The sequence below is a fragment of the Trichomycterus rosablanca genome, chromosome 2, assembly GCF_030014385.1.
Source record: "Trichomycterus rosablanca isolate fTriRos1 chromosome 2, fTriRos1.hap1, whole genome shotgun sequence".
NCBI lineage: Eukaryota > Metazoa > Chordata > Actinopteri > Siluriformes > Trichomycteridae > Trichomycterus > Trichomycterus rosablanca.
Window position 1 is genome coordinate 9572081 of NC_085989.1, and position 12238 is coordinate 9584318.

At 38.4% G+C, this 12238-nt stretch overlaps 1 protein-coding gene across 1 annotated transcript; it reads right to left on the reverse strand.

Moving 5' to 3' along the window:
- crabp2b (cellular retinoic acid binding protein 2, b) lies at nt 1–2937 on the reverse strand. The gene is made up of 3 exons (XM_062985537.1): nt 2629–2937; nt 931–1047; nt 1–51 (listed from the first exon to the last, which is right to left on the reverse strand). Exons 1-3 carry the CDS (start codon nt 2935–2937, stop codon nt 1–3), a joined length of 477 nt encoding a protein of 158 aa, XP_062841607.1.
- Between the last annotated feature and the right edge of the window lie 9301 nt (nt 2938–12238).

Genomic DNA, 12238 nt, shown 5'->3' on the forward strand with positions numbered 1-12238 from the left:
TCACTCTCGTTCATACATACGGGTACATTCGACATCTCCAGCACTCATGGTCTGAAACAAACAAACAAAATAACAGTTAATACGACTATATGCATGAGAACCTCTACTATGTACGTCAAAAATGTTATATAATATAATTAAAAATGTCAGTGGGACCTTAATTGTGAAACGTGTAACTGTTTTGTTTTTGTAAGGGGCTTTAATCACTAATGAACCAAAACAGTATTATTACCTGCCTAATACAGTGTCAAAACAGACTCTACTCTCCTGTGATATCTGGTACTAGGACACTGCCAGTGCTCCTTCCACTTCTGTATGTTGCAAGGTGAATCATCCTATACTGCAACCTGGTGCCATCTCTTCCTGTCATCAGTTTGTGACTTGTCCCCGCTCGGACCACTGTCTGTGGTTATTCACCACAGCTGCCTGTAAGCACTGCCTGCTGTTTAGGAGAAACGTCAACCCACTCATCGGATAAATGGTTTAGCCCTAATAAAAACCTACTAGAGAGATCTGGGGATCCGGGGCTCGAATGTCAGGGGCATCGGCCAGACATGATTGGCTAATGTTCAGGGGGAAAGGCAGCCAGTGTAACAACTGTGTTATGTTATGCGGACCAGATCCACTGTGATGACCCCTTAAACATGGAAACAAAAAATGATGCCTTAATGGCCTTGTTGAATACCTGTTCAGTACAATATCCCAGTATGTTTGGAAGATTGGGGTCAGAGCGCAGGGTCAGCTATTGTATGGAGCCCCTGGAACATTCAGGGTTGAGGGCCTTGCTCAAGGGCCCAACAGTGGCTGCATAGCACAGCCTGGATTTAAACTTGCAATATTTCGATTGATAGTCCAAAGCTCTAACCACTAGGATACCACTGTCCCATTGTATCCATGTATCAAATGTGTTTGATTTATAAATTATCTTACTAGAATGAGCTGTCCATCACTGTTCAGTTCACGTGTCCAGGATGTTTTAGGCCCCTCTCCTTTCACCAGTGTCTGCTCACAGCTGATCTTTCGGTCTGTTTCCCATTTTGGAAAGCTCTGAAGAAATAAAAAAAAGAAAAAGGACAAAAGAGCTGTTTTACAAGTCACAAATTTGAAATGACCTGCTAAGGGTACTTAGGGTTAGCATACCCTAAATAGATAGATGGATGGATGGATAGATGGATGGATGGATGGATGGATGGATGGATAGATGGATAGATGGATAGATAGATAGATAGATAGATAGATAGATAGATAGATAGATAGATAGATAGATAGATAGATAGATAGATAGATAGATAGATAGATAGATAGATATCCTAAAGGAAATTAAGATGTGTTATTATGTTAGTGTTATTTTAATGCTGAGAGTTGTTCACCACCCAAACCACTTGGTCAGTGTGGGATCTAAAGTGTGGTACGGGGGGGTGAAAGTGTACACGAATTTGGTATGACAGGTGTAGCTTATCAAATAAACAATGAATGTACATACCAGATACGTGTACCTAATAAAGTGCTCAGTGAGTGTGTATATATGCAAATGCTAAGTTTCAGGCATATGCTACTTGTTACAGGACGAGCCAAACCATTCTATTTGGGTTCAAGCCAGAACTCAGCCCTCTTAGAACTATAATTCGGGTTGTTTTCAATGTATTTCCTAATGTATCAAATCAACCCCACAACAACAACTTCCATGTTTAACTGTTAATATAACATTCTTACAGTGAAATGCTGTATTTGCTATCTGTCAAACATAATTAAGCCTTTCAAATTTGAAGGTGCTGACCATTTTAATAGTATGTTGTAAATATAAACCTGCAGAATCTTCAAAAATTGTTGGGCCAGAGGCATGTTTACCACTGTGTTACATAACCTTTCCAATTAATTAATCTTTTTAATCATTTGATAACTGAGGATTCTACTTACTGCAGGCCTGGAATTTTCTTGCTTGAATAAGCAGAGACTTCCCAGGAAAAGACGTCGGCTTGATGTCAGCGTCTGTCTCTCCAAAATCACTAAGCACACCACAGTGTCAATGGCACCGTCACACGTGTGCAAGTTACCCGTGCTGTAGCCAATGATGCACTCCCATACAATGGTAGATAATGATTTTTGCGCCTTTCGCTAATATCAGTCTAGAAGGTCCTTTTTTACCTTAGGCTCAGAGAACTCCGTACTTTTAACCATAAAAACAAACCAAGCCTTAGCGTGGCACATCTGACCACAGCACGTTTCCACTGTCTTTTGGTGTAACCTTAATATTCTGTAAACTTTCTACTCTGTCCCTGCCCCAGATGTTTTGAGTGTTGCAGGTTCAACCAATTAAAATTCAGAATTTGTTAATATACAAAATACAATGAAGCTGGTCGGTCAAAAGATTATTTGTAAAGTCATTTGTTTGTACTTTTGTCAGTTAAGTAATGTTTCAAGAGAATTAACAATTTACAGATTCTTGATTTTATTAAATTGCATTTTTAAAATGTCCCAACATTTCCAGAAATAGGGTTTGTATATTATGCAGGGATGACTAAAATCAATCCTTGCTGTGTTCAAATTAAATTAAGTAAAATTTCCTTCCTTTGGTACAGTGGCATTATATGTATTGGATTACAACCCAAGTCCACTGGCCAAATTTACCGTGCATGGTCGCCCATCTACAGTGGTCTCGTTGAAAGTCTCACCCACAGTAAAGGACACTTGAGTGGTGCGAACGCTGGTGGAGGTTTGAATCGACAGTGTCTCTCCATCCTGTTTAATCTCCACCGATGGCCTGGATGCCGCAGCGACTGCGATTTTCCTCAAGAAGACATTTACACCTACGGAACACACACACACACACATAAGAAATAAGAGTCCAATCACCCCCACACCTGGATCAAATGAACTTTTCATGTGGTTTTCTGATTTCCTGACCTGACTGGCTACATCATCTGGAATGAACTGCATTTCAACTCAGAATTTCCACTGGTAATCAAAGACAGATCCACCTAACCTCGTTAGGGCCTGCTGGGCCAAGGAAACAGTGAATCATGAATACCATTTAGGTATGGCGGGGGTCTCATTAGGTAGTTTATTTTATCTGACCCCAGAGCAGAGTTAAATAAATAAATATATACATGGAAGGAATAAGTAAAAACCATAGAGAAAACATCCACAAGGCCTAGAGTGCTGTGTTTAATCAGGAATTCAATCATTTTTCATTCATTCTAATATATGTGAGAGGAAAAGATTGTAAACCCTTTAAATCTGACCCAGTGCGACCTTGACCAGGATGAAGTTGTTGATGATGTTGATGATTTATCCTTCACTGCAAGGCAAGTGTTAATTATTCTATTTAAACATGAGAAGTTAGTTCTATTGATTTAAAATATTTTATTTGGGGCAGTACGATGGTGCCGCTGAGAGAGACTCGAGTTTAATCCTGGCCTTCAGTGACTGTCTGTATGGAATTTGGCATGTTCTCCCTGTGTCTGCATGGGTTTTATTTGGGTACCTAGGATTGCCTACTTAGAATTACACCTGGTGAAGCTGTTATTGCGAATAATTAAATACAAGCAGTAGCCTAGTGGTTAAGGCACTGGACTTTGCACTGGTTCAAGCCTCACCATTAATCCTCACTTGCTCAGACTGAAAACTGTAATGTAAGTCGCTTTGGATAAAATGCTGAAAAATGTAAATGTGAGTGAGTGAAACAGTCATGTGATAGACCAGGGTATAGACCTGCATTGCGCCCTATGTTTCTGTGGCATGGGATTCAAACCAGCCAGAAGGGCGGCACGGTGGCTAAGTGGGTAGCACTGTCGCCTCACAGCAAGAAGGTCCTGGGTTGGATCCCCGGGTGGGGCGGTCCGGGTCCTTTCTGTGTGGAGTTTGCATGTTCTCCCCGTGTCCGCGTGGGTTTCCTCCGGGAGCTCCGGTTTTCTCCCACAGTCCAAAAACATGCAAGTGAGATAAATTGGAGATACAAAATCGTCCATGACTGTGTTCGATATAACCTGGTGAACTGATGAACCTTGTGTAACGAGTAACTACCGTTCCTGTCATGAATGTAACCAAAGTGTAAAACATGACGTTAAAATCCTAATAAACAAACAAACAAACAAACAAACCAGGCAGAACATTTTTTTATTTTTTATTTCATGTCTATCAAGTTCTTTGTCCTGGTCAAGGTCGCGGCGGGCCCTGTTTCACTTGGAAACACGCATGACAGGAATGCACTAAATAGGACGCCAATCCATTGAACGCTTCGGGAGCTGAAAGAATCGACTCTTTTTGGTGAGTGAAACCTATTGATTCAGTTAATATGACTCTTTGAAAAGAGCTAAACGTTACCAATTATGATATAGGCTACAAACAGCCTCACTGAATAAAACTTAATTTAATACACATACACATACTACACTTTTGAAAACCTTGAATAACTTGTGGAGAAATAAAAAATAATAAAACCACAAGTCTCTTTGTATGTAATGTCTAGTTTATGTTTAAATTATAGTGTATATATATATATATATATATATATATATATATATATATATATATATATATATATATATATATATATATATATATATATTACAGGCTGCAGTTTAGCTAAGGTAGCGGGTCTGTGGAAACCGTGGCTGCTATACTTTGCATATATGAGCATAAATTCTGCACCAATAACCAGAGGTGGAAAGAGTACTAAAATATTGTACTCAAGTAAAAGTACTATTACTTTAATGAATTTTTACTTAAGTACGAGTAAAGAAGAGGTGGAAAGTAAGGAATTACATTAACTCGCATTACTGTCGCATTATTGTTTTTTTTTTGTGTACTTCTACTTTTTAAAGTAGATTTTACAATAACATCCGTTACTGAGTAAAATAAACTCAAAAAAAAATTGCATCTGGGAAACTGCTGCAGTGCATTCTGCGATGGGGAGTCGGATCTTTTGGCTCGGTTCCTTTTAAAGAGCCGTTCAAAACAATGTTTTTCATTCTTTTGTTCAGGCAGCGAGAGGCGCTACTGTAACTATAATACAGCCCAGATATTAATATCAATGATGAACAATCATCATGTTTGTTTCTGCTAAGCGGAATGGGTGAATTATTGTCGATAAGAACTGCGCACAAAAACAATTAATAATAATAATAATAATAATATATATATATATATTGGTTCCTTTTGTTCATTTTAAGGAGCCGTTTAACAGAATCGGATCGTTCACGAAAACCCATCACTAGTGGTTATACAGTTTGAAAAAGTATTATGGGATGGTCTGTACTAAAATGACACATTACACATCCCTAAATGTTTTAAATGTTGTATCAACATGTTTTTTCTATTTTATTTGAATAAAAAACAACTATTGTGAGATTTAAATCCACTTGTCACCCTCTCCTGTTAAAAAAAGTAACTAAGTAACGTTTACCCTGAGTACATTTTAAATGAGTTACTTTTTACTTTTTACCTGAGTAGAATTTTAGACTAGTAACTTTACTCGTACTTAAGTAAAAAATCATTAAAGTAATAGTACTTTTACTTGAGTACAATATTTTAGTACTCTTTCCACCTCTGGAGTAAAGTTACTAGTCTAAAAATCTACTCAAGTAAAAAGTAACTCATTTAAAATGTACTCAGAGTAAACGTTACTTAGTTACTTTTTTTAACAGGAGAGGGTGACAAGTGGATATAAATCTCACAATAGTTGTTTTTTATTCAGATATAATAGAAAAAACATGTTGATACAACATTTAAAACATTTAGGGATGTGTAATGTGTCATTTTAGTACAGACCATCCCATAATACTTTTTCAAACTGTAAAACCACTAGTGATGGGTCGCTCGTGAACGATCCGATTCTATTGAACGGCTCTTTAAAATGAACGAAAGGAACCGAGCCGTGCCTTTGGGAGTCGTTATATATGTAATTAAATGAAATGTAAGCCCAGTTTGGCTACAAGTTATACAACAGATGATTTATTGCAATTGTTTTAAACTATTTTTGTTATTAAAATATACTTGTTGTCAATTTGTATACTTTTGACAACAATCTTTTTTTCTCATTTAAGTGTTGTTTGAATCAGATGATTGTTCATCATTGATATTAATATCGGGGCTGTATTATAGTTACAGTAGCGCCTCTCGCTGCCTGAACAAAAGAATGAAGAGCCATTGTTTTGAACGGCTCTTTAAAAGGAACCGAGCCAAAAGATCCGACTCCCCATCTCAGAATTCACTGCAGCAGTTTCCCAGACGCGATTTATTTAGCGTTTATTTTACTCAGTAACTGATGTTATTTAAAATGTAGCGAATTACAATTCTTAATACAAAACATACTTAAGTAAATGTTAAATAACTGGTTGTAAAATCTACTTTAAAAAGTACAAGTACACAAAAAAAACTACTCAATTACAGTAACGCGAGTAAATGTAATTCCTTACTTTCCACCTCTGCCAGTAAGCAATATGCATTTTTCAACAAGACAATGCAAAACCACATGCTGCACACATTACAAAGGCATGGCTGTGGAAGAAGAGGGTACGGGTACTGGACTGGCCTGACTGCAGTCCTGACCTGTCCATAATAGAGAATGTGTGGAGAATTTTGAAACGAAAATATGCGACAATGACGACCCCGTATACTGTTGCACATCTTAAGATATGTTTGCTTGATGTTTCATGTTTCAGGCCCTTTAAATGGTGACTGGGAATCCGCTGTGAATAAATGCCAAGGGTTTGGATTGACAAGGGAATGTTAAATCAATACTGGAATACAGCCCGGGCGCTGCACCGTCACTGTTTCTTGTCCTCAATTCACAGTGGACTGCTGAGTACTGTTTAGCTCAGTTCATTAGCACGCTTTACCGCAGTATGTCAATTGCAGCATGATAATGCAACATAGTGCAAGAAAAAAAGGGTCTGACTTACCACTACAACTGAGTAGTCACCATAGCCTGGTGTTCACTAGTTATGTGAACTTGTTTTTGTTGGACGAGGCTATGATAAATGAAAGCACACTCGAGTTCTTTCAGGCCTCATGACAGGATGTTAAATTGAGCAGAACTGACCATGTGTTGTTTCCATTACATATAATCTGTAACACTTTAGCCATTTTACCATGTTTCTTTGATGATTTTGTGTGGTACTGTGGAATTCGTAGAGTCTTCTGAGCCGTTTCTCTGGTACTATAAGCAGCAGTTGTGATATAGGAATATAAATGTGACGTTTTATCCACTTGGGTTGTTTTAGCTACCAGACATCCCAAATCTCCCGGAAGTTTCGGGAGTCTCCCGCATATACATAGCGGCTCCCTGATGCCCGCAAGTCAGATAAAATCTCCCGGAATCTAGAACGAGCGGCCAAGAGCGCACACACACACACAAACGCGCACGCAGGCGACACAGACTTTTTTTCCCGATCGCGTATTAAATCTGTTATCTAGCGCACTGTGTAGGGAACATAAAACAATTGTCTAATATACTGTCTAGTGCACTAAGTAGGGAACATAAATCTATGATTGAATATACAATCTAGTGCACTATGTAGGGAACATAATTAATTATGTAATACACTATCTAGTGCACTATGTAAGGAACACAAATCATCATCAAGTTATACTTTCTAGTGCACTAAGTAGGGAACATAAATCCGTTATCTGATATACAATTTAGTGCACTATGTAGGGAATATAATTAATTATGTAATACACTATCTAGTGCACTATGTAAGGAACACAAATCATCATCTAGTTATACTTTCTAGTGCACTATGTAGTGAACATGAATGTGTTATCTAATACACTATCTAGTGCACTATGTAGGGAACATAAATCCATGATCTGATATACAATCTAGCGCACTGTGTAGGGAACATAAACCTACTGTCTAATTCACTATCTAGTGCACTACGTAGGGAACATAAATTCATATCTAAAATACTATCTAGTGCACTATGTAGGGAACATAAATCCGTTATCTGATATACAATGTAGTGCACTATGTAGGGAACCTAAATCCGTTAACTAATACGCTACCTAAAGCATTATGTAAGAAACATAAGTCTATTATCTAGTACACTGTCTAGTGCACTAAGTAAGGAACATAAATTCTTTTCTAATATACAAACTAGTGCACTATGTAGGGAACATTAATCTATTATCTTTCACACTATCTAGTGCACTATGTGTGACGCGAACAGTTAGCTTAGTGGCTCAGTTAGCAGCTCCTAATAGTTATGTTATCACCCCATATCCCATGTTCGGGGGTACCTCCCTGAAATGAGTTTTTGCAACTTGGGATGTCTGAGCTCCCTGTTTAGAAACAGGGCAGACAAACTGAGAAGGTCTGAATAAAAGTGTTAAAGAAACCATAATGGATATACAATAAAATAGTGGTGTAAGCTTAACAGAGAGCACCAAAGCAAAATAGAAAGCAAACTGAGAGCTGACCGGACAAAGAAAAGCAACAGAAAGGAGAGTAGGTAGATAAAAAAAGTTGAATAAACTGAGACAAGATCCTCAGCTCCAAATGCACGGAGGTAATTACCCAGTCAGTTCTCTTCTTTTCCACTCTCTTCCTCCTCACCTCCCCTTCTCTTTCCCCCCCTGCACCCTCCCTTCAGCACATTTCAACAGCTCCATTTCAGCATGTCTGCAGCAGAAATGATATCCCTGGAAAACGAGCAAAGAAAATCAAGAACAGAGAAAGGAGCGGGAAAAGGCGGAGGGGAAAAAAACGAGCTGCGTGTTTATGGTTCAGATTGGGTCCAAATGGAGAGAGTGGCCGAAGTTCAGTCAGTTCATGCCTCCTCTTTGAACGCTTTGCTAAAATGAACAACAGCTACCTTGCTTTTGAAGAGATCAACTCAGTAATAGGGAATGTGGAGTCCTGACCTCACTAAATGACTTGCAATTAGTTGTAATTAGTTGTAACCTCAGTGGCAAGCCAGGTCTTCTACTTCAACATCAGTTTTTTTGACTAAATGGACACAATTCACTATTAAACAGTTCTCACAGACACAGTTCAAACTCGTGTGGGAGGTCTTCATGAGTGGTGGCTATTATTCAAAGGCAGCCAATGGTTTTGGAATGGGATGTTCTACAAACTCAGTGAACTGTCTACATACTTTTGTAAGCCAAATACTCCACACAGCCAGTAACTGATGCCAGGAAGAAACATTACAGTATTTCATACAGTGCATTTAAAGGAATTACTGGACAGCATTTTGAATTTTACAGGTTTTATAGGTCAAATAAGATTTAAAATGTATTACAATTACAATATAAAAGGAAACAAAGAGGTAATTATGCTGTAGGTAATGTGTGGGTGCTGTATACCTCCAGGGCCCCAGTGACCTGGTTTAAACCTTGCCCAAAAATGTGTCACGCATTTATGTAAGTTCCCTGTAGGCACTGAGACTTCCTTCAACTTCCCCCCAAAAAACACAGTAGATGGATTGGCTATTCTGTGTAAGTTCGGGTGTAGGAAAAACCAAAGATACAATCTGCTTGGCTTTTGTTATTTACTATACTTTCCATACTTTTATTTGACTTTCATTTATAAATTGAAACTACATTATTATTAAAAACACAAACCCAAGTTGAAAAAGACCTTTCAGACTGTTATCAGTGGATGGTAAAACAGCCAACATCTGTCATAGTATCATAGTATCACAGTAGTAAATTGAGTAACCCTCAATTTAGTGTAGTCAGTTTGTCTTCTGCTGCTGGGGGACCCCTGATCACAGTCAAGGTGGGTATATTGCTGCTCTCGCCTTTTCCTACCCGTGCGCAGCCCTTTTTCACCCATACATTCTGCACAGGCGCTTCTATCTGCTAATCAGGGTCCTTACACAGCGTTTAAAGACCCCACCCACATAGTCCAGCCATCCCACCCTAGCAGAAACAAGTCTGCTGCAGGCACTGTCAATTATGCCCGCTAGATGGCAAGACCCAGCAATGTTGAGTTTCAAACCGAGGAGTTCAGAATCTCAGCGCTGGTGTGCTGGTGTGCAGAATATCCTGCTGTGCCACCTGGGCGCCCCCAAACATTTACATTATAAGACGCATAAGACATTTAGATAATTTGCCAATAATTTAAAGGCAAAAGCATATTGATATGCATTACATCTAATTACAGGAAACATGAATGGAGCTTTGCTTAAGGTCATATCAAAGGGAAAATTTTATCGACTCTGTCAAGATACTAAACTTAAGACTGGTTTCTAAAAATGAAGGTAAATGCTTTGCATAGTTTTGAAAATCTCCTGACTAAAATCAATGAAAATGTACAAAGCATTTTAAAATAGTCCATCAAAGAGGCTCAAGATGAAATGAAAACTATTTGCCAAAAGAAGCAAAATGCAAAAAGCTAATTATATCTTAATGTAGGTGTCTCAAAGCTGTAACTGCCAACAACAAAGCTGAAACAAAGTACTAATGCTATTAAGTTATGGCGTCTAAATGATCTTTTTCCCCCATACAAATTTGAGTTGATGCTTGTAGTTGCTTTTTATTTATTAAAATTATTTATATAATGTGACCATATTTTGGTTTTCAAAAAAGAGGACACTTGGCAGGATGTTAGCATGGGCCAGACAGACACCTAAACTGTGTTGAAAGTAGAGAGGGTTGGATTGGCAAAGTAATTTCATGTAATTGGTGGCACCTTGGCAATGTGTATAAATAAAGTAGGGGTTTGAATATTTGACAAATGCATCAATAACCATGCACCATGCAGCTATGTAATTTAACTTTAATAAATAAACAGCTACTTTTTTAACAAGACAACTAACAAATACATGTATGGTCAGGTCAATCGTATTACTTTCAATTCAGCGTTCAACCCTAAACAATAATAACAACATATAAAATAGTTCATCAGTAGAGCTATTTCGACTATTAAGACATTGACTATAACCTCTATCTTAGTTCGTGCATTTGGAAAAGCTGTTTCAGAATTAGGGACAGATTTTTCAACAAGCTGCTGTGATGCTTCGTGGTGTGAAATGCAAAAACTCCATCTGCAGCAGTAACAACATCTTTTTTTTATTTTATTGTTTTTTACCTGACAGACTCTCTCCTTTAGCTGCAGTTTTGTGTTTTGATGAACTGGCACCTTTATTTACGTGTCGGCTCTGCAGGCCATGCATTCTGCTTCCCAAAGATCCCGACCAAGACAAAAATGTGTGTTTTTTTCTGCGTTTTTTATGTAATTCGTCTGTGAATATTTTATTTACGCTTGGGCATTTTTAAAGAGAAGTGTGAGAAGGCAGGACCTAAGGAGAAAGATATAAAAATTCAAAACACACAAAGAATAGTGTGTAGAGACTACAAAAGCCGAATCGCGGATATATTTGGTGATGGCCATTTTTAGGCCCCAAAAAAGGACATGTCCGGGAAAAAGAGGACGTATGGTAGGGTGACCTAAAAAATGCGTCCGGCCGGGATTTTTAAATCACCAAAAATTTCCGGGATTCGGCTTTTCTAGTCTGCACTCGCTATTCTGTGTGTATGTTTTTGCATTGGTTTGTTTTTAGGTCTTTTTAGGAGTGCATCTGTTTTGTTAAAATAAGTCTGATTTTCACGTGCACATACTAACACAGAGGCTCTTGTCAACAATGGCCCTGCATTCTGTGGAAATTGCTCAGCCAGCACTAGAAGACACACCTTACTGCTGGGTTTCTACTGATGGGAGCAAGGAATTAAAGTGAATCAAATTAAAGTTAAAGACACTCCTAATAAGTCGGCTGATACGATTGTACAATGCATGAAAGAAACTAAAAAATAAAGGGATTTTTATTCATAGGTGACAACTGTTTTATAATTTGTTGTTATTATTGTTTAGGGCTTAACGCTGAATGTGAAGGAATAAAATTATCTGACCATAAAGGCCCTTGTTAAAGAACAGCTGTACATTTATTAAAGTTCAGTAACACAGCTGGATGGTTATTGACTCATTTCTCAACTATTTAAACCTCTACCCCATACACATTGCCATGGTGTCACCAACGACATGAAATAACCCCCCCGCCTTCCTTCCCCGAACCAGGTCACCCTATTAAATAAGTATGTTTAAGTGCATCTCCAATTCACTTTACTTGCATGTCTTTGGACTGTGGGAGGAAACCAGAGCACCCAGAGGAAACCCACGCAGACACAGGGAGAACATGCAAACTCCACACAGAAAGGACCCAGACTGCCCCACCTGGGGATCGAACCCAGGACCTTCCAGGACCTTCTTGCTGTGAGGTGACAGTGCTACCCA

Coding starts and splice junctions, on each gene's coding strand:
- crabp2b (XM_062985537.1), bottom strand. CDS start 2,937: ATGCAGTTCATTCCAGATGATGTAGCCAGTCAGGTCAGGAAATCAGAA. Junction 1,048..2,628: donor TAGATGGGCGACCATGCACG/GTAAATTTGGCC, acceptor TTATTTCTTCAG/AGCTTTCCAAAATGGGAAAC. Junction 52..930: donor GTGATGGACAGCTCATTCTA/GTAAGATAATTT, acceptor TGTTTGTTTCAG/ACCATGAGTGCTGGAGATGT.